The sequence below is a fragment of the Colletotrichum navitas genome, assembly GCF_030913465.1.
Source record: "Colletotrichum navitas strain CBS 125086 chromosome Unknown LY79scaffold_8, whole genome shotgun sequence".
In the NCBI taxonomy this organism is placed as follows: domain Eukaryota; kingdom Fungi; phylum Ascomycota; class Sordariomycetes; order Glomerellales; family Glomerellaceae; genus Colletotrichum; species Colletotrichum navitas.
The window spans coordinates 90,024-113,875 of record NW_026850554.1 but is presented as its reverse complement, the minus strand read 5'-3'; the positions used below and the strand labels follow the sequence as shown (position 1 = coordinate 113,875).

General features: G+C 56.1%; 10 protein-coding genes and 1 non-coding gene across 11 annotated transcripts; 6 read left to right on the top strand and 5 right to left on the bottom strand.

Annotated features, from left to right (window-relative positions):
• Positions 1 to 919: 919 nt before the first annotated feature.
• LY79DRAFT_587363 (beta-glucosidase) lies at positions 920 to 2,455 on the bottom strand (the record flags this gene model as incomplete). The annotated part of the gene is made up of 3 exons (XM_060560763.1): positions 920 to 1,754; positions 1,806 to 2,038; positions 2,090 to 2,455. 3 exons carry the CDS (start codon positions 2,453 to 2,455, stop codon positions 920 to 922), a joined length of 1,434 nt encoding a protein of 477 aa, XP_060418101.1.
• A 2,499-nt stretch (positions 2,456 to 4,954) lies between these two features.
• LY79DRAFT_541247 (uncharacterized protein) lies at positions 4,955 to 5,953 on the bottom strand. Its single transcript, XM_060556922.1, has 2 exons — positions 5,423 to 5,953; positions 4,955 to 5,366 (listed from the first exon to the last, which is right to left on the bottom strand). The coding sequence occupies exon 1, from the start codon at positions 5,809 to 5,811 to the stop codon at positions 5,566 to 5,568; it is 246 nt and encodes an 81-aa protein (XP_060418100.1). The 5' UTR covers positions 5,812 to 5,953; the 3' UTR covers positions 4,955 to 5,366; positions 5,423 to 5,565.
• A 1,643-nt stretch (positions 5,954 to 7,596) lies between these two features.
• Positions 7,597 to 9,718, top strand: LY79DRAFT_647133 (major facilitator superfamily transporter). The gene is made up of 4 exons (XM_060562481.1): positions 7,597 to 8,117; positions 8,186 to 8,986; positions 9,057 to 9,240; positions 9,313 to 9,718. The coding sequence occupies exons 1-4, from the start codon at positions 7,914 to 7,916 to the stop codon at positions 9,657 to 9,659; spliced, it is 1,536 nt and encodes a 511-aa protein (XP_060418099.1). The 5' UTR covers positions 7,597 to 7,913; the 3' UTR covers positions 9,660 to 9,718.
• Positions 9,719 to 10,380: 662 nt separating this feature from the next.
• Positions 10,381 to 11,203, bottom strand: LY79DRAFT_587361 (RmlC-like cupin domain-containing protein; the record flags this gene model as incomplete). Its single annotated transcript, XM_060560762.1, has 2 exons — positions 10,381 to 10,981; positions 11,043 to 11,203. The coding sequence occupies 2 exons, from the start codon at positions 11,201 to 11,203 to the stop codon at positions 10,381 to 10,383; spliced, it is 762 nt and encodes a 253-aa protein (XP_060418098.1).
• A 2,236-nt stretch (positions 11,204 to 13,439) lies between these two features.
• On the top strand, positions 13,440 to 14,087 carry LY79DRAFT_380847 (uncharacterized protein). The gene has a single exon (XM_060552860.1). The coding sequence runs from the start codon at positions 13,629 to 13,631 to the stop codon at positions 13,977 to 13,979; it is 351 nt and encodes a 116-aa protein (XP_060418097.1). The 5' UTR covers positions 13,440 to 13,628; the 3' UTR covers positions 13,980 to 14,087.
• A 42-nt stretch (positions 14,088 to 14,129) lies between these two features.
• On the top strand, positions 14,130 to 15,251 carry LY79DRAFT_587360 (uncharacterized protein; the record flags this gene model as incomplete). Its single annotated transcript, XM_060560761.1, has 2 exons — positions 14,130 to 14,314; positions 14,375 to 15,251. 2 exons carry the CDS (start codon positions 14,130 to 14,132, stop codon positions 15,249 to 15,251), a joined length of 1,062 nt encoding a protein of 353 aa, XP_060418096.1.
• A 983-nt stretch (positions 15,252 to 16,234) lies between these two features.
• On the top strand, positions 16,235 to 17,884 carry LY79DRAFT_666621 (family 47 glycosyl hydrolase; the record flags this gene model as incomplete). The annotated part of the gene is made up of 1 exon (XM_060563257.1): positions 16,235 to 17,884. The coding sequence occupies one exon, from the start codon at positions 16,235 to 16,237 to the stop codon at positions 17,882 to 17,884; it is 1,650 nt and encodes a 549-aa protein (XP_060418095.1).
• Positions 17,885 to 18,284: 400 nt separating this feature from the next.
• LY79DRAFT_t50 lies at positions 18,285 to 18,356 on the top strand. The gene has a single exon. It is a non-coding gene; the product is annotated as a tRNA-Met (tRNA).
• Positions 18,357 to 18,633: 277 nt separating this feature from the next.
• Positions 18,634 to 21,589, bottom strand: LY79DRAFT_541239 (translation elongation factor G). Its single transcript, XM_060556921.1, has 5 exons — positions 21,210 to 21,589; positions 21,093 to 21,153; positions 19,815 to 20,962; positions 18,748 to 19,782; positions 18,634 to 18,693 (listed from the first exon to the last, which is right to left on the bottom strand). The coding sequence occupies exons 1-4, from the start codon at positions 21,387 to 21,389 to the stop codon at positions 18,748 to 18,750; spliced, it is 2,424 nt and encodes an 807-aa protein (XP_060418094.1). The 5' UTR covers positions 21,390 to 21,589; the 3' UTR covers positions 18,634 to 18,693.
• Positions 21,590 to 22,148: 559 nt separating this feature from the next.
• LY79DRAFT_666619 (COPI associated protein) lies at positions 22,149 to 23,005 on the top strand (the record flags this gene model as incomplete). The annotated part of the gene is made up of 6 exons (XM_060563256.1): positions 22,149 to 22,168; positions 22,268 to 22,339; positions 22,500 to 22,543; positions 22,618 to 22,632; positions 22,685 to 22,753; positions 22,833 to 23,005. The coding sequence occupies 6 exons, from the start codon at positions 22,149 to 22,151 to the stop codon at positions 23,003 to 23,005; spliced, it is 393 nt and encodes a 130-aa protein (XP_060418093.1).
• Positions 23,006 to 23,179: 174 nt separating this feature from the next.
• On the bottom strand, positions 23,180 to 23,740 carry LY79DRAFT_380694 (uncharacterized protein). The gene has a single exon (XM_060552857.1). It carries the CDS (start codon positions 23,632 to 23,634, stop codon positions 23,353 to 23,355), a length of 282 nt encoding a protein of 93 aa, XP_060418092.1. The 5' UTR covers positions 23,635 to 23,740; the 3' UTR covers positions 23,180 to 23,352.
• Between the last annotated feature and the right edge of the window lie 112 nt (positions 23,741 to 23,852).

The following is a 23,852-nucleotide window of genomic DNA, read 5'->3' as shown; positions in this document are numbered from 1 at the left end:
TGACGTGTATTTTCACTCATTATTCAGGCCATCTAGTCAAGCGGCAGGCCCTATATATCTGTTCCCCGTGCGAATCCGAGCGGCGCCAGACGATCTAGAACACAGCACAGGGCCGAAGCTCAGGAAGGCCATCGCGTGTCTCGTCCACAAAACTCACCACCTCTTATATGAACCCCTTCACTAGGCAAGGCTCGTCCACAATACAACCCTTCAAGTCTTCAATCCCGAGCCCTGCGCAAGAAAGTCCTCCCTCGTAGAATCGGATTTTTCCAGTCCAAGATGTCTCATCCCCTTCGTGTCATGACTAATGTTTCCATTCCGCATAGAATTCTCTCCACATATCCCTCCACATATTCTTCCAATATATATATCAAAAAAGAAAAGAAACAAAAGTAATGCGTGCATAAATGGGTATAGATGAGAAGCAAACCAATCCAAAAGATGATGTGTAAAAAGCCCCTCGTCGGAGGAGCCGAGCAGAAGATACCCGAAAGAAAGCTTTGCCTGCTCATGCTGTGGACACAAGAACGCTAAGACAATAAACACTAAATCGTCGCGGTTGTGCCGCGAGCTCCCGGTATGTAAGTCGAGATAAGTCGCAAATGATGAATGCGCCCTCAGTTACCGGCGTATATGTAAAACTTGCCGCATTGGTCGTAAGCGGCGGTTTGAAGCGAAGAAGAGCCAGCAGCGCGATAGCGTACGGGACAAGCGTGCTTGCCCGTAGACTTAAAAGGGTACATCCGACTGAACGGGCTGGGTCCGGGACATTGGTGTCGGGGGTGGGGTGACAGCAAAAGAGGGATGGCGCCGTGTCGTCGTTGACGAGCGTAGACGTTGAAGCGAAGAATGGGCTGCTGCTGCTGCTGGCTGGCTGGCAGGGACGAAGCGAAGAAGTGCGGCTGGTGAGAAGTTGCAATCAGTACAGGAAAGTAGCTGCAACAACCGCAATGATGAGGCCGGCAACAGCGCCACCACCTTGCTTGGCGCCTTCGTTCTCCTTCGAGGTGGTCGCGGGCGCGGACTCTTCCGTCGCGGTGGCAGCGGCGGGCTTAGCGGTCGTCACTTCGGAATCGACCAAAGACGTCGTTGAGTTGTCGTTCTCATGGAAGATACCGGGGTTGACGGTAGGAGTCGCAGTCTTGGAGTGATCAGAAGCAGAGCTGGAGGGTTTGACACTGGGGCTCTTGGAGGTCGGTGCGGCGGAAGAAGGCGACGGGGTCGGGGTCGGAGTCGGGGTAGGCGTGGGCTTGGGCGTGGGCGTGGGAGTGGGCGTCGGGGATGGCGTAGGCTTAGCCTCCATGATCTGGACCTTGTCGTCCTTCTTTTCCTCCTTGTCATCGTTCTTTTCCTCCTTGTCATCGGGCTTGCTACCACCGGAACCGTCTAGAGGGAAGACGACAATGTGGGCCTTCTTCCCCTTGGGAACAGTGACGACGCAGTACTTGGCGTTGCCAGCGCCGGTGCCGGCAAGGTTGCTGAGCACGTCGCCGATTGCGCTTGAAGAAGGGTCGATGGCGCAAGGCGTGCCGTTGCAGCCACCGTCAGGGCATTCGATCCTGACACCGTAGGTTGGCTTGGTGTTCGAGAGTGCCGAACCCTCCCAGATGGGATTGTAGCCAAGAGTGACGAAAGTGCGACCTTGAGCATCCTGGTTGGCGCCTGCAACGTAGGCAGCCCAGTTACCGACTGCCTTGGACGAGTCGCCCCAGATGCAGCCCTCATCGGTAACACCTGGCGGGTTGATGTAGTAGCTGGCTGGTATTAGTAATGGTGTTTCTGCTCGAGGGGCTTGAAAGACTCACTGAGCAGCCGTGCCGCACCAGTAGCTGGGGTCAGGGACAGCGAGGGTGATGGACTTGTCAATGACGCTGGGAATGAGCATGGCCTCGTTGCCGGGCAGAACAGTCTGGCAGAAAGACAAGGTCCTGCCACATTCGTTGTAAACCTCAACAGTGCCAGCGCCTTCGACGCAGTAGGGCGAATTCTTGAAGGGCTTCACTGCCTTGCCGTCGGATCCACAGAGAAGGCCACCGTTCTGAGTTGATCAGCCGTTGCACCTGACCACGATAACATGAAAGATTCTCACCATTGAAGACGGATACGTGTAGGATGAGCCGGGTTCCCATTGCGCCATGACTTTTCCGGGCCTGCAGGCAAACGGGCAGTAGCTGCCTTCTACACATGTCTGATCAGGACTCATGGCGAAGCCGTTGTTGGAAGCGCCTGGCACGTGGACCAGGTCGCCATCGCTGGGCAAGCTGCAGATGGCCTTGCCGTCAGAGGTCCTCTGCACAAGAGCCCTCTCGGCAAGCTTCTCAGTCTTCTTGGTAAGCCTGAAGGCATCCTTCAGCTTGTGAAGGTGACGGTGAGAGCCATCATTCGCTTCGGCGGGTTGGGCGGACAGCAGAACCAAGGCCGAGCCGAGGACGGCCTGGATAGTAGAGAGCTTCATCTGTGAAGCGGGGTCTCGTCGAGAGTCGGCGTGATATCCTCCAGAGATGATCAGAAGCAAGAGCCAAGTCTTGGAAAGTTGACGAGTGGCGCAGCGAGTTGGTGAACAGCAGCGGTTGTTGTTTGGGCGTCGGGTTCCAGGCTATAACATCGAGACAGGGAAATCAAGTAGCAACAGCGCGCGCGCCTTGGATTCGCAGCGAACGTGATTCCTTCAGACGTGGAAGGATAGAGACAGCGAATGTCGGTGTAAAGAGCGGAACGTCTCCAAATCAGAGACTAGGCAAGGCGTAAGGATGCGGTGCAAGGACAAGAGAAAGGAAGAGGAGAACGAGCGCGGGTGGAGGTGGCAGGATGGGTCGACGATGAAATGAGAGAGGGCAATTATCTGGGGGGCCACCAATTCAGCCTGGGGAACATTTGGCCGCTTGGCCGCCTGGCCTACACTACTGACTGCTGACTAGGTAAGGCCGTGGGCAAAAGGCATCGAGAGGCGATACAACCTTGGCGAGATCCCCCTCCCCCCTTCCCCTGCTGGCTAGACTAGACATGCCAGAACCAGAATGGGGAGGATAGCCGATGGTTCGAGCAGGCCTCCTTTGAGGGGCGGGCACAAGGGTGCTGGTTGGTCATGGCGACATGGAGGCGGTGGGCGAAGACTGAATGGTAACAATGCATGGTGGCCAGGCCGGGATGCGCAGTCGAGCCACGATAGTAACGCTGGACGAATTGCTGGAGCCAAGACGCGCAGAGGGCAAGTCCAAGGATTCGAGACCCTGGGGGAAATGAGATTATGAAAATCAGCATGGGCTCTGGACCTCGGACGGGCTCGCCAATCAGACTTGGCCATCATCTCGGCAAAGCTTGACTAATCCCTCCAAGCAACCAATGAGGGGCGCTGCGCGATCGAGCCGTTGTTGCCGTCTGCAACTAAACGAAATGAGCGCACGGGCTCTGAAGGGACCGAGGATGGTAAGGCGGGCAGGCAGTACGTACCTAGCGTTTACCTACTTCCAGACTCTTGTACCTGCAGAAGTCTGCATATTTCCGCACATTAGCCGCGAAGTCACGTACACTCCCATGGCCCTACCGGACCCTGATTGGCCTGGCTGCACACAAAAACGGGGGGGAAGGGATTGCCATCACGCCGTTGGACTAGCGAGGAGAGGGCATTGCCTTTTCGGGCGAGCGATTAAGATGAGGCTTTTTACGCCACTGACTTTTTGGGCGCGAAGAGCTCAGAAGAGGCGTCTTCGATGGACAAAGTGATTCGTCAGAAGCGCAGAAAAGTATGATGATGATGATTAGAGCCCGCAGGCCGGCGCCTCTTGTCATCCAATCTTAACCTTCAAGCTTAATTCCACGTTGATGGATATTGGCAAACGGGGGCGGATGTGTATGACAAGCATGTCGGGAATGGTTCACTGTTTATTGTGGCTGTTTCTGTCTTTTTTTTTCTTTCTTTTTTTTTCCTTTTGATCACTGTGTATCCGTCCGTACCTGTGCGGCCTCAAGAGGGGGCCGCCTTGGTTACGTACCTCAGTTGTTGTTGTTTTTTCTCCTTCCTGATCTTTTCTTCTCTCTTTTCCCCGTCCTGTCCAGTTACTGACTGGCTGTGCCCCCCACAACCTCCTGAAAACCGGATTTTCCCGTTCGGGAGCGATAGACAGACGAGGAGGAAAAGGCCGCATGAATCAACCATTCCTTCTCTGCCCCCTTACCCCGTCAGAAACACCCGCTACCACCATGGAATGGAACGCGGCAGCGCGACCTTCTTCAGCAGAACGCCACATGCACATGCCTCCAGCCGGCCTTGCCTACTGCTTCTGGAAGACCAAAAGCTCACGATACCTGGAACAAGCTCCACCAGGTTGAGGCCTAGAAGGCACAGGAAAGTGGGCCGCATGCCTGTCGAAGTTTGAACTCTTCTCCTCGTCCCCAACTCGCCCCTTTCAAGCCAAGAGAGCAAGCTCGGGCCTTGCCTCGCCTCGAGAGGGGAGGATCGCCTTGTTTAGGTACTGTACCGCTTCGCGCCATATACCGAAACATGCTAGTCCTCTGTTCAACCTCGTCAACCCCCTTCATCAAGCAGGCCACCTCGGAAGGAGGCGAACATGTCTTCCGCTTACAAGTTACGCGTACCCTATCGTCGAGCTTCGTCTCGCAGACCGGCGCAGCATGCAAGGGGAATGCGGGCGTCTTGCATGAGCCTCGTGTCCCACGTGCTCTGTGCTCTTAGGAAAAGGGCCGAGCCAATTCTCCGATGGATCGACTTCTCAACAAGAGTGAGTCCCCATACCTCACCGCCCCTCCCCAGGTGGGCGAGCCGACGGCAGAGGCGGTCCTGGTCCTGTCAGGCGTCACTGAAAGCACCAAAGACGATCTGTGTAGCGACGGTGACCGAGAGATGGATCCGGGGGCGGCATTGGTTGCTACACTACATACGCCTGGGACCCTTTTGCCAAAGTAGGGAGTCCAAAATTCGCACACCCATTTGATGATACCATGTGCATTCTGCTGGTCACTCGCAGTAACCAAAAAAACGGAACAGGTTGCACTCAGTCATTTGCCCTTCAAGCGAGGATCTTGTCCATACGTCACACCACGTCCGCTAAATGGTTCGCTTGTTTTGATGAGATGGAGCACGCCCTGCTCCGCGCACACCATCATACGACAGGCCATCCTAGGACTTATTTGCTTACTTAAAAGGCGACTGTACCATGAAACAGAGCTTATCGATGGACCCGGGTTATTTCATCGACGTCTCTAATGTCGCAATAGGATGCATTAGATGCTCGTCGTCGACATGTTTTCCTTGACCCGCAAGCAGTCGGGCTTAGTTTTGTTTGGAGCTATCGGCAGTTGATCATGTTAGGTCCTCGCATTTCGACTTGTAGGATGGTAAGGTGAAGGTAGGATCTCACAGACTCGGCACCAGGCGTTGCCATCAGCTAATCTCCGCCTGTAGTTGGACCACACCCTCTCGGGAATTGTAGTCCATTTGTGGTTGCGTTTAATCCGTTGTTCTGAACCTGCGAATCGGGCTTCAGCCATCGATCGATGCGTGCCCGGTTCACTTGCTTGTTATATGCCAGCCACCAAACCAACCACTCACCAGCCGCCATGCACGTGACATATTGAACAAAGATGTAAAACGCAAGCCAACACTTGAAGTTCGCCTTCTGAGTAAAGGAGATATAGGTCAACAACGATGTTTCTCTGCGTGGGAAGATCCGTCCCAATGGGGAGCGCTAAGGGTCTCTCGGCGGTCGGCGATAAGCCAGGATGATACACTTCGGGCAAAGAAACAACTGCCAGTGCGAGCCAAGGAACACAACGCAGATGACGATGTTCCATGATAGCAGCTGCCAGTATAGTTGTATTTGAGGCGCAATTTCAGCCGTGAACCACGAGATAAGTTTAGAGCATCGACTCAGCAATATGCCGTACACAGTACCTCACTTTCTACCTCTACATTTGATAGTTTTCAACGTCTGCTAAACTCTGTTGAACCGAACACAAGCTCGATGGGTCTCTGTAAATGAAATGGAGAGTGGCTGTAGTGCAGTGGCATTGCACTCATTCCCAATCCGGTCCATGGGAAGTCGAGCTGTCGCTGGCCCCTTTATAGCTGTACAACCTCTTCAGCGTGATTTGGCCGCGAACTTGGTCGTTGGTCATGTTTGCAGTGGTTGAGGGCGTCAATCCTCCAGCGAACTTCAGATATGTTGACGGTGAAGCTTCCGTTCCAGGACAGTTCAATATAGCATTAGCCGTGGTCGCAGCGGCTGGCCAAGCCGGTTGGGATGATGTCTGAGTACACCATCCCGGTATCGGCCCCGCGCGTCTTGGTTTTGATCGACTACGGCGGTGAGTTCCGTCTCGAGAGCGTCAATGAGTTGACACAGCTTCATCAGGGTGCCTACGTATAATCTACGTGTTTGTTTCTTTACGTGCTAATACGTAAATCCTATCTCATGCAGTTAGGCTTGACTTTCGGGCCGGCATTATACGTCCTCATATACGGTCGTTCATTTAGTTCGGCCAATCTTGTTCAGTCGCCATTCTATTTTAGTGCAAACAAGGTTTTAAGGAAGCCGTTTGATCCTGCTTTTAAGGGAGGCAATACACAGCTTAGCTGCCAATCTGAACCACAGCTTCGTTCGAGCCAGGCATGCCCAGGATTAGACTTATCTGTCTGCCCGGTATCTCGGTGTATATACTCGACCGTACTTGTACATGGCAGTGTACTCTCTTATGATGCTGGAGGAAACACTCCAGCCAACGAGCGTCTCTTCCGGTGTGGCGCGGTTGAGATGGAAAACCCATTGAGAGCATCTAGGTCATCACTGCCGAATACACACTGAACGGTGTCAGAGGTCAATAAGGATCTAAGTCGGCCCTCATTCAGTTGTAAGCTGTGGCGGCTGCAGTTGTTGCGAGGAAACACAACATGCAGGTCTCCAGTTAGGAATGCAATATTTGCCTACTAGTTGGCTAAGACGTTCTCGACTTCTATGGTGGCGTTTATATAGGTCCTCTTTGGGGGCCCATTCCATCCATTGTATGCATAAATGGGAAAATAGACGAAGTGAATGTTGTCTTTGATACACGAGGCCCCAGAAACCTTTGTCGCCTGACGCAAGAAGGGGATTGAGTATCCGCGACGTACATGCTGCTGCTACCAGACGCCAACCTTGTCCGTGAAAGTTGCTGAGAGACGAGCACAAGCTTAACCCGCGACCCTTCATCGCTTCATGTGTCTTTGCGCGGTTGGCGATGCTGGTGCCAGTTTGGCAGTCCCGGAATAGGCAAGCCGAGAGTGGTTGGAGATGACGGCCCCGGCTCAAAAAGACATCCCAACGTCTACAGATCTGCAGGAGGAGCCGGCTGGGGGGAACAATACCGTAGACAGGTAGTCACTTAAGACTACCATGCTATTATCGCCGACCACCCGACGCGAACACCGCATCCTCCCAATTGGTGCGAGCATCGGATGTCCCGTTTGTTGAGACGAAAACGTCGCCACCTCCAGGGCGAACGACTCACGAACATCACCTCACGGTATTCGTGCCGGTCTCCAACGTGGAGATAGAGAAACGTCCGAGGTTGCATCGACGAATCGGGGTCTCGAGATGCCGCTCGGATCTGCACCTCACCCGCATGCAATGCTGTCATGACATGACTCCAACCACCCCGCGTTTGAGATCAGCCAGAATGCTGCTCAATTGTCTCGGTAGTCCTTCTACCGAAGCACAAAGCCGTGCCAAGGCAGTTTCTCCTCATTTTCCTCCCCCTCCCCCGCGTCCATCCCCACGGGGTAATGGATCCCTCCCGTACAAAAGGGCATACCCGAGCTATTCTCATGGGAACGCCCGTCAAGGTCGTCCCTCGCTCCTATGCACAATATCCCATGCCTTGTCCCATCTTAATTCCCGTATAACGGATACACCGTCGGGATGGACGCCAATAAACCAAGCATCGAACAGGACGAGAACGTCGTCAAGACCGACAGTGCCAGCATCAAGCCCACGGCCGTGAACCCAACCCCAGCGGAATGGGCGCAGCGCTTCGCCGGCCAAGATGAGGCGTGGCACAAAGCAATGGACAAGTCCCTCCTGAAGCGCGTGGACCGGCGCCTCATGCCGATGCTCGTAATCATGGTGAGTCGCATAGTCAAACCGCCGGGGGTCGCCTGGCAAGCGGGGAGATTCGTTCTAACAATGACCAGTACCTCCTCAACTTCCTTGACCGCTCCAACCTCGCTCAGGCGCGGCAGGGGACGCTCGAGAAGGACCTGGGGATGACGGGCACCGACTTCAACCTCGCGACCTCCATATTCTTCGTCGGCTACCTCCTCATGCAGCTGCCCTCGAACCTGCTCCTGACGCGCGTGAGGCCGTCCTTCTACCTGGCGGCCTCGTGCTGCCTTTGGGGCGTCGTGTCGACCTGCAACTCGGCGGCGCACACCTTCACGCACCTCATAGTGATCCGCTTCTTCCTCGGCTTCGTCGAGGCGCCCTTTTTCCCGGGCGCCGTGTTCCTCATGAGCTCGTGGTACACGCGCGCCGAGCTGACCCGCCGGATCGCCTACCTATACGCTGGCAACGCGCTGGCCAACATGTTCGGCGGCCTGCTCGGCGCGGGGATCCTTGGCGGCCTGGAGGGAGACATGGGTCTCGCCGGATGGCGCTGGTTATTCATAATCGAGGGGGTGGTGGCTATCGCATTCGCGCTTGTCGCCATGTGGGTTCTGCCCGACTACCCCCACACGACCAAGTGGTTGACGGACGAAGAGCGCGCGTACGCCGCGTGGCGCTTGATCGAGGACATCCAGGAGGCCGACACGTACGGCGAGCAGAGTGTCCTGGACGGCGTCAAGATGGCGGTGCGCGACTACCGCCTGTACATCTTCGTCCTGATGCAGCACGTCAGTCTGGTCTCGCAGACGTTCCAGTACTTCTTCCCGACCATTGTGGGCACCCTGGGGTACGGCAAGATCGAAACGCTCTTGCTCACTGCGCCCGCGTGGGTAAGTTGGCCGCGGGCCGTCTTGTCGTTGTATATCTTGGGGCTCGGCTCGGCTAACTTGGGATTGATAGGCCGCGACATTCTTCACCTCCCTCTACGTCACCTGGTCCTCCGCCAAGACGAAGGACCGCTCTCTGCACATCGTTTGTCTCACCCTCGTCTCGGCCGTTGGCAACGCCATCGCCACGGGCTCGACCAACACCGGAGCCCGTTACTTTGCCATGTTCTTGATGCCGATGGGCGCCATCAGTGCATGTAAGTCTCCCGCTCCCCTCGACCCTTCTTTTCTTCCTCGGAACCGGCTTGCTAACATGTGTGGACTCGCAGACCAAATCATTGTGTCGTGGGTGGCAAACTCCTTCCCCCGGCCCCTCGTCAAGCGGTCGGCCTGCATCGCCATCGCCAACATGATTGGCAACACGGCGACCATCTACGGGAGCTACCTGTACCCCAGCAGCACGGGCCCGCAGTACATCCCAGGCGGCAGCGCCAACACGGCCGTCTGCGTGCTGGTAGCCGCGCTCGCGCTCGTACTGCGGTACCTGCACAAGTGGGAGAACAAGAAGCTGGAGAAGGCGGAGCAGGACGCGACGGCCCTGGCGGAGAGCGGCGAGAAGCTCCCCGTCGACCTGAGGCAGGAGAAGCGGGCTGCCGGGTTCAGGTACGTGTACTAGAGCGGTAAACCACGGCGGGAGGGCCGTGGTCGAGGTGTTTGACGGATTAAGAGATGAGGTATGGCGGAAGTAGCAATGAATGAAACATCCGTTAAATCATCATGCATACGGCTCTCACGTCGGGCCTCGTCTGTAGAGAAGCCACTCTGCTAAAGCAGTTGCAATGATCAGGGGCCTACATGTGACCATGGTCCTAGAAATAATGTGTCCGAAGCTTGTGTACAGCCCTAATCAAGCGCTGGTGACCACGCTCAGTGAGTACGAGGCTGTTTGGATACAAAAAAGAAAAGAAAAGCGAGTGTCTATACCGCTGTCGTCACTGAGAACATGGAGAGGCGAGATACGGGGTTTTCCCTCCAAAAAGAGTGTTGGTGGTATTTTTAGTGCGTATATACAGTGTTTTTTTTTATAAAAAAAAGAAAAAGAAAAAGGCTACTTCTGTTCTCATCCAGCATGCCATGACATACCGAGGCAGAAAGAAGAGCGAAGGTGAAGAAAAGGCTGAAGAAGGATAGAAGAAGTAAAGTAAAAAACAGAAACGCTGATGCAAGCCTATGCCTATAACCGTGCCGTGGAACCAAGCCAAACAAAATGACCGCCGTCCAAAAGAAACGCCGTACTATGCGACCCAAGACCCGACATTTACCGCCCCCTCCCAGGATCTCATTATCGTTTGCGATGCTTCATGTACTCATGCATCGCCATGGGCAACGTCGTCCCTTTACACGGAGCGCTTCTTGATGTTGCACTTCTTGAGGCACTCCTCGACGCCGAGGGCGATGTTGGCGGGGATGGCCTTGCGGACGCGGTCGATGTCGGCGCCGGCGATGCTCTGGCCAAAGGTGGCGGCGATCAGGTCGTCGCTGAAGGCAAAGGTGCTGTCGGCGACCTGGCCGGTGCCAAAGTCCTCGGAGGCGAAGCTCGCGATGAAGATGGCGTCATCGCAGTCCGGGTTGAACTGGCTGTGGATGGAGCCCTGGTAGAAGGGGGTCATCTGGAAGGGGCCCAGCTCGGTGGTGATGACGCGGCGGGTCTTGCCGTCGGCGGCCTCGACGACGCCGTTCTCGGGCGTCATCTCGGTGATGATGCGGCCCTCGACGACGATCTGGAGCTCGGCGGAGCGCGGGTGGACGTGCAGGGTGTTCATCCCACAACCAGACAGTCTTCCCACTGCCATTCCGCTACCAGTGCCGACAAGAGCAGGGAAAGTCTTGCGGTTGGCAGCGATGAGCTCGCCTCCTTTGCCGGGGTTGTTCTGGGGCTGGTTGAAGTCGAAGACGAACTGCTTGTCATCGGGAAGGAGCTTGAAGCGGTCGGCGGCGCTGCGTGGGGCTGTTAGTCTGGGGGGGGGGGGGCTCGGAAAGAGCGTGTAAGTGGACTCACGTGTCGGAGAGGAAGAGCTGCTGGGTCAGAGACAGCGTGGAAGCGGGGGCGGGAGCGGCGGTGGAAGTCTGCGCCGGAGGGCTGCTGCTGCTGTAGGGAGCGGCGAATGCCGAAGAGGCAAAGGCCAGGATGGCGGCGGCGGCGGCAGGAGTGAAGTGCATTTTGTCTGATTTATTGGATGGTTTTCTTTTCTTTTCTTCTGGTCGGGTGACTGATTATTGCTGAGGCAGGCTGATGCAGACGAAGATGCCGAAACAGAGACGTCAAGGAAATAAGGAAAAGAAAAAAAAAGAGGAAAAAAGATGAGAGACGATAGGAAACCGTAGACTGAAAAGGCTTGTGTGATTACCGTGTGATGAGGTGCAAGAAAGAAGACATCACGGAGACGGGATGCGAGCCATTGTTATATACTCGAGAGAATCCGCATCCTCTGGGACATGTAAACTATTTGGGATTCCTTCAGCGCAAGACATGTCATCGTTAACCAACATGCAGGAAAGGCTGCTGGGGCTGGGGCTGAGCGCGGGTCGATGGATGAGAGGTGAGAGGAGCAGCAAACAGTATTCCCCGAGAATTCGTCACCCGGGTATTGTGTCGTCCGAAATGAATTGGACATACCTACCGGGCCCTAGTCAGCCGTCAGCACTACCTAGCTGGGCATCGTTGGTCTCTCGGTCGGTCGGAGAGAGAGAGAGAGAGTACCCTGCCAAGCCGGGACCGCAGCGCAATTCTGCGCGCAAGTTCATCATTGATGATAGGCCCAGTTGTTGTTTATTCACCCTCTGGAAAGGACTGAATTGTTTCCTGCGGCCCCGGGCCCAATGAGGCTTGCAGGCAAGACACCTCGGCGAACCTCCCACCCCTGTTTGCGATCGACGCCTGATTGGCTCCGGTCCTTCGGAGCCTGCCATGCCCGGCCCTTTGCAGGGCAGTGCAAAGCAACCATCGGCGCTTGTCTGATTGTTTCTCTGGTACCCTGCTGCCTAAAAATAACGTCGAGGGAAACAAATCAAGCGCATGCTGGGCTTTCCCCCCTCCCGTACTACGACCGTCCCAACTCCAGCCCACACACGCACACCGACAACACCCCCAACCCACGCCGCACAGGGGAACGTATCTTTTGTTTCCTCCGCCAACCGACATGCGCGTGGCTGGGCGAGGGATCGCCAACTGTCGAAAGCAAGGGGTCGCAACCCGACCGACCCTGGATCTACGCCTCGCGGATCACAGACACTCCGAGACCCCACGTCGGCCACGTGGAGACGCGCTAGAACGCTGCGTTGGACGTGTGGTCTTCTTGGCCTCTTGAGACGTCTGCTGTTCGGCGCCTAATCGGCTTCGCTGGTGCCCTTCACTGCTGCGATTCCTCCACCAAAGCCTCGACGGTTACATGCACAAACCACAGCGAAGACGTTGATTGTGATCTACTGATCCGACCCCATGTCCACTAGCACCCCGCTGCCGCCGCCGCCGCCGCCGCCGCCATCTTCCCGACTTGACTGGGAAGCCTGGACGATACACACGCTCACCAAACCGCTGGCCCAAGAATAGCCAGGCTTGATCAGCACGATCGGTAATGATGCGGGGTTGCACAATCTAGTGCCCTTCTTCCGAAGTGACGTGAGGCGGAGTTGGCGGGAAATGTCGACCGTCCACTTGTCCCGCATCCTGTGTACATCATTCGTCTAAACCTTCAGACATCAGCTCAACTATCAGACAAAATGATTTCGGTCGATCACAAGAGCATTAGGTGCAAGCCGCCTAGAGTCCACGTTCCTGTACGGACAACAGCGGCCGCCATACGTCGGTCCGCGCCCTGCCTGCTAAATGCTGGCAGGGGGGGAGATTGTATGTTGGCGGAACTGGGTGCCGCGGGGCTGGTTCAGAGCAAGCCTTAGCCGAGACTGCTGCTGTAAGTCTCCAGACGAGAACAATTGCCGATTCTCTCATATACTAGTCCCATAAACTAGGGTCGCAGGCGCACCAATGAAGGTATGGCTCTACCCATCCACAAGTGGTTATTGGCATGGCCGTCACGTCTAACGGAACGCATATGCGCAAGCATCTGGAATCTTCTCTCTGTTTTTCCTTTGCTATTTGGATGGTCCCTCAAGAAACGCGGCCTGATGTCAGGCGGAATAATAGCGTCAATGGTATCCAGGGTTGAAGCCGTGTTACGAACGAGTGTCGCTGTTCCATACGACACCATGAAACCTGGTACACCCGTGCCATCTTCTTTTTTCAATCGCTGAGTGGACGAAGGGAGCAGCGGAGCCGGCCATTTCTGGATTTCGTGGCTTCACGACATGCCCGGCCTCTTGATCGAATCTCGCTCGGATTGGCCTCCAACTTACTGGCGAAAGAGGGTATAAGGCAGCAATTCACGCCGACATTGACATGTCAAGAAGGCCTGCTGCCGACGAGCGTGATGTATTGGCCAAGCACAGCGCAGCGTAGCTGACACTTTACTGTGTAGGCCGGAGGTTCAGCCCTTTAGTATGTCGATCTTTACAATTCAATATCGAATGAGGTATAAGAAACCGACTCCCAACGCTGGGGTCCCCTTAACCGGCAGCAACCCAATTAATGAATCCGTCCTTACGTATTTTGCTTTTTCTTGGCTACGAGTTGTTGGCGGCGGCTGCTTTACTATGTAGTAAACAAAACATAAGCCGGCGTTGTGATGCCGGATATGTGTCGTACCCGCCGATCCTACCCTGCACCCGCGGGTACTACTTAGCACACCATGGTCCACTTCGAAAGGGACGTTTGCCTGAGTCAATAGCGCATCGCACGCCAAACTTACAAAGACGAATACTACCTCGGAAAGACGGCGGTGACAAAGTCAGGCAACCTGGTGGTATACGCCGGTGTTTTAAATTACGACGCGTCTTTGGTGTAACTGCCGTCCTCCACGGCGCCCCTGACTCTCCGTAGGCCTTCGGGACTGTGCCTATATCGGAACGCGCAGGTTAGATTTCGTCGGGTCCTGGGCTCTTATTAAATGTACATGCTTCCTGCCATCAACAGCATGCAGTCTCTTTGTCTTGGTGTTTGGAGCAAGTAACCTTTCCGTCGTAATCCATAATGATCAACACGCTCGCTGTCTTCCTGCCAGCCCTGCTGGCCTTGCCGGCCAGCCTGGCTAGCCCAATCAACTCTTCTGCCGGCAGGGACTGCGCTCCCGTCTCAGGAGACAAGACGATCTCGGCTTTTCAACTGTATCCCGAAAATGCCGACTACGACACAAAGCGCTGCGTCGCGTATCTGAGGTACATCACCAGCCCCCCCGACGGTGCTCCCCGAGATGTGTAGTCTAACACTCTTCTCAGCGTCCTCTACAACGCCACCGTGGCCGTCTGGGACCCCTCTGCAAACTCGATCGTCGACACCATCTCCCTGCCGGGCCTGAGCTCCAACCCGCTCCTGCACGCTAGCGGCGTCCGCCGCGACCCCCTGGACCGCCTCTCCATCATCGTCGACGCTGGCAGCGCCTTCGACACGTCAGGCCAGAACATCGCGGGCGACAACTTCCTCGTCAAGTACGACCTCGGCTCCCGCCAGGAACTCTGGCGGCGCAACCTGACCGCCGTCACGGGCGGCGTGTACGGCGGCTTCCAGGACACGGCGCACAGCGCCGACGGCACCACCTTCGCCCTCGGCACCTACCCCAGCAGCATCATCCGCGTCAGCGCCGACGGCGAGGACGCCGCCGCCTGGTACCTGCGGACGCCCCCCGACCACACGGTCCACGGCTTCTCGGGCCTTGTCACCTCGCCGGACGGCCGGTCGCTGCTGGTCTTGGACAGCTCGGACGGGCAGATGTACCGCTTCAACCTCTCGGCCGCCGAGGGAACGCCGGTCCGCGTCCCGCTGTCCGGAGCGGCCCTCATCGGCACGGCCCTCGACGGCGTCTCCATCCCCTCGCGCTACCACGGCACCGTCATCCTCGTCTCGGACGACGCCGCCGGCACCGTGGTGCTCCGCTCGCGGGACGCCTCGTGGGACGAGGCGGAGGTGCTGGGGACGGTGCCCGGTCCGCTGACGGCCGAGGGCGCGGCCAGCGTGACGACGGTGCAGATCGGCGGCAGCGTCTACGCCGTGTCCGAGTGGTTCACGGACGCAATCGTCCCCGGCACGTTAGCGGGCAACCGGACAGAGTGGCCGCTGGTCGACATCACGGCCAAGGTTGACGCGCTGCTGGCCTAGACTTGGAGAGCACCGAACGGGCCAGTGCGAGTAGAGACTAGATTTGTTTACAAAAGTGTATATATTGAGAAAGAGACTCTATATATGTAGTAGAAAGGAAGGCATCGCTTCTTCCGCCGGTTAATGGAGCAAGCACTATAGACTGCCGTACTATTTACTTTGGTGATTGCTAGTAGTATAAATCATAGACTGTCCCTCGGTCTCGTTAGGTTTTCTACACTGAGTGTCGGGATGGCCTCTGCTGCATATTGTCTGTCTGGTCACTGGCCTCAGCAACATCTTCGTTAGTGAGGTCTAAGCACGGGAGTGTATTGCCATGACGCAGCACAGCAACTACCCTCGGACCCGGGCCTACAAAAAGACCTCGGCTCGAATAAACAAAGCGTCGGGCGAAGGAACTGGATCTGACACTCAGCCTTGTGCGACTAGGTGCTGTGGTTTTCCCCCTCCAGCGGGTTAATTGCCGATATACATTTTGCAGTTTGGCATGGGTGCAATCAAGGTTCAAACCAACAGCAACACCATCAGGGGTTCCCGCACCAACCGACTCATATTAAGTGCCGGATTTCCAACCCCCTCCTCCTTCTTCTTCTTCGGATAGCGGCACAGCAAGCAGAGCCAACTCGAACGGGCCCAAAAACGTCGCGCTAATCCTAAGCGAACGGACGCGATCAGGACAGGAATCCGACCGCGCTGCCCATCACGTCGCATGAGAGAAGCTAGAGGCGGAGGACAAGAGAAGACAGAGAAAGCTTCCGAGATATCTCAGCTCTTTCACCATCCTGACCACTCACGCCCAACACTCAAGACGACGACGGGCACCATAACACAAAATGCTACTAGGAAGGCGGAAATTGCCGGGTATTGTCCTCTTAGGTCTTTCCGTCTCCCTCCTCCTATTCCTCCTCTGGCACAACGATGGAGCCCTTCCCACATTCCCATCATCATCGTCATCTATACTGCCGCCAAAGCCAGTAGAATGGATGACAGAACTGGAAAAATCGTATTTTTGGAGAACAGTCAAGACCAACCACCCGGCGCCTCAGCTTCGGCAACTCCCCGTTGCGCCCTCTGTCCGCTTTCCGCAGGTCCAGGCCCGTTTCCCGCCCGAAAGCAGCGTACGGCGCCGCGTCCGCGAGGAGCGCCAGCAGGCTGTAAAGCAAGCCTTTTCGAAAGCATGGGCCTCGTACCGCGAGCACGCCTGGCTCGCCGACGAGCTTACGCCGGTATCAGGGGGTCGCCGGAACACGTTTGGAGGCTGGGCCGCGACTCTTGTGGACTCCCTCGACACGCTGTGGATCACGGGCATGAAGGACGAGTTTTCTGACGCCGTGGCGGCCGCCGCGACGATCGACTTCACGAAAACCGACCTGGACGAAATCAACGTCTTCGAGACCAACATCCGGTACCTTGGCGGTTTTCTCTCGGCTTTCGACCTGAGCGGCGACGTCCGCCTGCTCCGCAAGGCGGCCGAGGTTGGCGAGATGCTGTACAAGGCATTCGACACGCCGAACCGCATGCCCATCACCCGGTGGAAGGTTGGTGATGCGGCAAAGGGCGAGCCGCAGAAAGTCGGCAACGGCGAGCTTGTTGCTGAAATCGGAAGCCTGTCCATGGAGTTCACCCGCCTGTCGATCCTGACGGGAGACCCGAAATGGTGGGACGCGACGCAGCGCATCATGGAGATATTTGAAGCGCAGCAGAACAAGACCAACCTGCCCGGGCTGTGGCCTCTCGTGGTAAATCCAGAGAAGGAGGTGTTTTACGAGGGCGACGACTTCACCCTCGGCGCCATGGCCGACTCCCTCTACGAATACCTCCCCAAAATGTCCGCCCTCGTCGGCGGCCGTAGCCCAATGTACAAGACCATGTACGAGACAGCCATCGCCCCGGCTATCGAGCACAACCTATTCCGTCCTATGACGCCTGGAAACGACGACATCCTCATCGCAGGCCAAGCGCATTCCCGCAAATCGGGCATCGAGCTCGAGCCCCAGGGCCAGCACCTCGTCTGCTTCATGGGCGGGCTGATGGCCCTCGGCGGGAAGCTCTTCAACCATCCAGACCAGCTCACCCTCGCGCGGAAGCTCGTGGACGGATGCATCTACACCTACCGCGTCTTCCCGCACGGAATCATGCCCGAGACGTTCTACATGGTTCCCTGCCCGACCAAGGAGGAGTGCGAGTGGGACGAGAGCCTATGGAAGAAGCACGTGCTCCAGCGCGCGCAGAAGGGCTCGGATGACGACAGGGAGCGGTCGGCTGACGAGGTCATCCGCCAGGAGCGCCTGGTCAAGGGATTCTCCGCCGTCCCGGATAGGAGGTACATCCTCCGTCCCGAAGCGATCGAGAGCGTCTTCGTCATGTACCGCGCCACGGCGGACGAGGCGCTGCTTGAGGCCGCGTGGGACATGTGGACGGCCATCGACAACGCGACGACCACGGACTTGGCCAACACGGCGGTCTGGGACGTCACAGCGGAGGGGAAGCCGCCAGCGGCCGACTCGATGGAATCCTTCTGGATGGGGGAGACGTTGAAGTACTTTTACCTCATCTTTAGCGAGCCGGGTCTGGTGAGCTTGGACGAGTTTGTGTTCAACACGGAGGCGCACCCCTTCAGGCGGTGGAAGTAGACGGATGGCCCCGTACCGCAAGGCTGTTGATGCTTGTGATGATATGACTAGACAAGAGTTGAATTCCCCACCTACCGTGACAGAGAAACGTGCACGCTGGGGGGGTACTGAAATGATGCCTCTGAGACTCAATGTGGCGTGCAGCTGACCATGTTGCGAACCGAAGTACAAAACCGCCAGTGCTGCACTTCCCAAGACAATCACCGCCACGCCCAAAGACTCGACGTTTCGAACCAACATCTTTCGAAGGGGGTGATCTGGGCACATCGATAGCTTATTGGGAGACCTTGAGCGCCGGGTTGGGTGTTGAGCGTAATCGAATAATGGGGCGTGAGTCATAGCCCCGTTGCCTAGGCGTCATAATGCTGGCTCTGAGAGAGTTTCTCAACAGAAAAGCATAAGCACAATAGCTCAGGGGTAGAGCGCTGGGCTCATAACCCAGAGGTCCCTGGATCGAAACCAGGTTGTGCTATCAATTCTTTTAACGTTTTTTCTTTTACCTTGGGAAGCCCCTTATCCTCTTATTTTTCCAGCAGTCGTCGATGCGAGTGAGCTTTGCCATTTTTTTTGTCTGATTCCTCTGAGACCAAGGTACGGATGCTTCGAATGTAAAATGCCGCTTAGTCAGAATCATCTATCGCGCAGCAGGCCGGGGTACTTTGGGATCGACCCGGCCGGCACCCGGTGGTGTGTGGGTCTCGTTCAACAACACCCGGGGCAGCTCTGGGTCATTTTCAAACAGCTCTACATGCTGCGTATTGTGGATTCATAGCGAGAAGTTCTACGGTTGTACACTCGACGACCCTCATCTGTGAGAGCCGTTCCTTAATACTATAGATACATGCACTCATGCGCGCCTTCCTTCACAGTGCCTTCTCCCTCGAGCCAACGACGCGGTCAAAGCTGTCAAACGCCATCGTCATCGAGTGTCGGCCGCCAGTCTTACCCCTGAGATGCTCGTCGAAATTAAGCACCTCCTTGAACGGCACCTTGGCCACAATCTCTACCGTCCGCGCCATCGACTTCTTCCCCCGCAGCGACGCCACCGTCTCATACGGGTCCGGCGGCGCGTAGATTCTGCTCACGTCAATCCGGGAGCTCGACTCGGCCGACTTGTCGTTGACCTCAAGTACGTGTCCGCCGGCCCCGGAGCTGATGTCATGCTGCACCATGCCAGCCGCCGCCTCGGGGCAGCTGATGTGCACCAGCATGACAGGTTCGAGGATGCCGATGGCCTGGCGAGCGGTGTGCGCTTCGCGGAGGGCCTCGCGCACCGCGCGCGACGCTGCGCCGGTGAAGTGACCACCCGACGGGTTTTCCGTGGATGCCGCGTCAACGGTGATGGTGATGTGGCAGCCCTGCACTGGGGAGCCCCGGCGCGGGCCGCGGGCGACGGCGGAGACGACGCCGTTGATAAGCTGCTGGCGCGCTTCTTCCGGATCGAAGCTGGCCGTGCCGTCCTCCGGAAGGTTGATGATGACGTGGATCATGTTTCCGTCACGCTCGATGGTGGGCTCCAGGCCGGCTTGGCGGTGATGCTCTTCCAGAGGCTCGAGGACAGCGCTGCACGATACTTTGCCCGACTTGCTCGCGACGACCCTGTCGAAAGTAACGTGGTGCGGTCCAACTGTAGAGGTGAGGCACTCCTTGTAGTCGACTTCTATGGGGCCGAAGTCGGCCTGAACCTTGGGGTTCTGCTTCAGGTTGTAGACGGCAATGTCCAGATGCAGCTTGCCCATGCCCTGGAGGATGAACTGCTCCGTCTTCTCGTCGCGGCTCCACCTCAAGCTGGGGTCCTCTCGGGATGCATTATCCAACGCGATCTCCAGCTCCTTGGCGGCAGTCGTGCCGTGCGGGTCGATGGCGAGGAAAGCCACCGGCGGGGGATCTCTGGCGGTCTAATCTGGATGTTCTTGAGTGAGTCCGGAACCTGTCTCTGAGCTACGGCCGTGATGAGCGTATCGCCCGTACGTGCCTTCTTCAGGCCCTTGATGGCGCCGATCTGGCCCGTGGCGAGGTGCTGTATGTCTTCCGTCTTCGCCGCAGAGATCTGCAATAAGCCGAACGGCCGCTCAGCTTGCTGGCTGTGCGTATTCCAGGTAGACGAATTCCTGTGGAGTTCGCCAAAGTAGACCCGCACGAAGCTCAAAACCCCCTCCTTGGGGTGGTTGAAGACTTTGAAGACCGAGGCCACAGCCGCGACACGGTGGTTACCAGACTTTTTCTCCGTGTTCTTCCCGAGAAGCTGCACCAGATTATGTTTGGCTGGCCCTGCACGGACTTCGAGCTCTGGGCGTTCGTCTGGACTGGGGAGATAGTCGACGATGGCGTCCATCAAGGGTTCTACGCCAATGTGGCGGAAACTTGCACCCGCTAGCACAGGTATGACAGCACCATCGCCGCTACGGATGGCTCTTCGGATGCTGTCTTTCAACATCTTTCCAGTGATCTTACTAGGGTCATCAGCGAACAAGTCCATGATGACCTCATCCCACTCAGCAAGTCCCTCCACAAGCCTCTCGCGAGCTGTCTCGATCTCCTCAAGAAGGGGATTGCCCGAGAGCACCTCTTGCAGATCTGCGAACCCGTACTTGGTCTTTTGCTTCTCCGTCTTCCACCGGTAACCAACGCGGTCGATAACGTCAATAACGCCCACGAACTGGTCGCCGTCCCACCATGGAATCTGGCAAACGAGCGGCCATCCATTCAGGCGGGACCCGATCTCCAGCACTGACTTGCGGAAGGAAGCGCCCTCTCGATCGAGCTTGTTGACGAAGACGATGCGAGGGATCTTGTGGTCGTGCGCCGAAGCCCATACTCTCTCCGTGTGAGCTTCCACGCCCTTGACCGAGTCAATGATACATACGGCGCCATCAAGAACGGGTAGACATCTGTCGACCTCGAATCTGAAGTCCTGATGGCCTGGGGTGTCGATGAGGTTGATCGTTTTTGGCTTCGTGCCCTGCGGACACTCCTCAAGCAGTGGCCAGTTGAAAGTGATGGCTGCTGACTGAATTGTGATACCCCTCTCCCGCTCCAGATCGAGGAAGTCGGTCACTGTATTTCCTGCATCGACATCTGTAGTTTTGTCGTCAGCCTGGACCCTTGATGAAAGTCTTCCTTTGCTCCAAGCCACAATTCTAATCCACCAGGGGAGCGGAGCTTGGCTTGAAGGGTTTGAGTGAGAGTTCCGGTCAACACCACACACCTCCTACACGATGCGTCACGCCGCTGTAATACAACATGCGCTCAGTCGTTGTTGTCTTGCCCTGTGACAGCGTCAGCTAGCTTGCTAATGCAAGTCCCGGATCGGATGGTTACCTACAGCGTCAACATGGGCGATGATGCCGATGTTTCTGATATCTTTGATAAGAGAGTGGTGTTTCATTTGCACCGGAGGAGTGTGTATTGACCTCCGAAAGCTTACGATACCTGCGAACAGAGCTCGCCCTGGCAGCCGGCCAATGGGCCGCTGTTTGGGTATTGAAGCTCGAAGGATCAACATGACCAGCAGAACATGAAGCGGATGTTATTGTACAATCGATGACGAATGATAAAATTGAACGAGCGTTCTCACATTTCAGCACGCAGCGGAATGAATGAGAGTAACAGTTGATCGCGGCAGAGGTCCTGATATTAGACCCTCAACCGAACCGAAGCTGTTGAAAGCTTGATCGCGTGAAGCTCTCCTAACTTCACCTTAGCTAAGCATTGTCAATGAACAGCCAATCCGCGCTGCAAATCCTCACAGGCCCATGTCGGCCAACTCCGGAAGGCGGTCACTGAGCTCCCATCCGGCGCCTGTCAGAGCGGGTGTTAGTGTCACTGAGAGCCCCCTTACAGATAGAGGCTGGGGGTCCGTACGTGGCTGGTGCCAGTACTCAATACTTTACGCTTGGCCGATTGGGCATATACTTTGCGCATGCGGCTTGGTCTCGGGCGGGTATCAGTACCTGTCCCCGTCTGGTATCCACCGCCATTCCTTGTATCTAACCTGCTTGGCTTCCCAGCTTCAGGAGCCAAACACAACCGAGCTTGACTCGTCAGCCTTTTTTTTCGGACGTCACACCTTGCATCCACCTTGCTCCCTCACATCCACTCAAGACACAACACATCTTCTCCCAAACCCACGATATCCGGCTGCCTGGCCACTCCATCCACGTCAGCTTCTTCTTCTTCTCCTTCTCTTCTGCCACTTATCCCGACACCCGACATCGAACTCGTGTCCGTTCCTTACACCATCCGCAATCGCAGATCCGTCAAAATGGAGCTCTCCGACACCTTGTAGGTCCCTCCAAACAAAACCCTTGCAGAGCTACCCTGCAGCTCTCTGGATGTTCTTGGCGCAATCGCAAATCGCTAACCACATGGTTCTCTCATCAGTCGCCTCGTCAACTTGGCCACCGCGACCATCATGGTCCTGGGCGGCATTGCTCAATTCTTCCACTTCAACTTGTACGTCGCACCCATCTCCTCCGACGGACCTCTCCCCCCATGTCCGTATGCGCGCGCGCACGGCTCCTCGTGCGACGAAGAACCCCCCTCAGCGCAACGAAAAGGACACAGGGCGGCAGAGACATCTTTTGGATCTTGACTGACTATCATACTCGTATAGCCAGGGCATAATTGTTGGCGCCTACGTGATCATTTTCGGTCTTTGTAAGCTTACCCTCTTTTCAGCCTTCGCATGCGCTTGTTTTTGCCAGTGACATAGCTAATGAAGACTCGACTAGGCACCGCTCTGCTCGGTACTTTATGACTCTCTTGTATATTGCGCGGCTTCTCTAACCTGGGCTCCAGAGTTCCAAATTCCTCCTCAAGTCTCCCGTTACGCGTCCTTTCTTTTCTCCTTCATTGGCCGTGGCGTCTGTAAGTCTTAAGTTTTCCAAGCGAACCGACTCCCGCGCAAAAAGCACTGGCGATTCTAACGCGGCGGTCCTTCTCACAGTCTACATCTTCATCGGCTCCATTCTTCTCTCCGACAATGTCTTCAAGATCATTGCCGGCTCCATTGTCGGCCTCATCGGCGTCGCCTACGTCGTCCTCGAGTTCGTCCCCCAGATCGAGCCGCCAGCCAACATGCGCGAGGCCGACGGCGGCTGGGGCGCAGAGCAGGTGTAAGCTAGTTGCCCCTTTTTTAACCACACAAGACCAAAATTGTCATTCTCGGATGCCTTCTGTTTACCTTCCCCACAACCTTGAAACCGTTGGTGGGAAGGAAAGGGGCGCGGATTCTTTCCCCGTTATAAAATTTCAACCCGTTATACGAGCATAGTTGGATCGGATTTGCTGAGGATTTTCTTTTCTTTTTCGGCAATCAAGATACTGAAGAGAAGGAAAACGAACACTTCCACACAACGATTCAACCAACGATGACCCCCGGTTCTGACAAGAAATCCGAGAAAGAGAACACGAGAAGAGAAGCGACGAGGTAGGGGACAACCCTGTACAATCCGGCAGAAACCTCCCTATTGTGGATGCGTCTGGCCCCGCTGGGTCGGCTGTGTATATTGTGTGCGTTCACGACGTAAAGCACGAGCAGTATTTGTTTTGTGTGTGAGTTGGGGAGAGAAAGAGCGTGGGCCTCGTTTCCGTTTGTTCGATGGCAAGTTGTGCCAGGTAGGGAGGCACAGTGTATCACATTTCTTTAGATGGTGTAAGGAGAAAGGGAGACTGGGAAAAGTAGGGTATTGCTTGTGGGATCCGCAACGGCTACTAAACAGACCTGATTTTGCCCTCGAAACAAACATGTTGTGTGCCCGGCAAAGACTGCTCACATCATTTTGCCCCCCCCCTCTGCATCCAATCCATTCTATTGGGGGCGCGAGCGGTACGGTGAGAGCTTGAAACGGCTGACCTGAACACCAAGTCACAAATAAGCCTTCATTACCATTACCGCAGTTCCCTGGCCCATCAAAATTCAAACCACTGGACTCTGTCAAAGGTTACTGCCTACCTTGGTCATCGT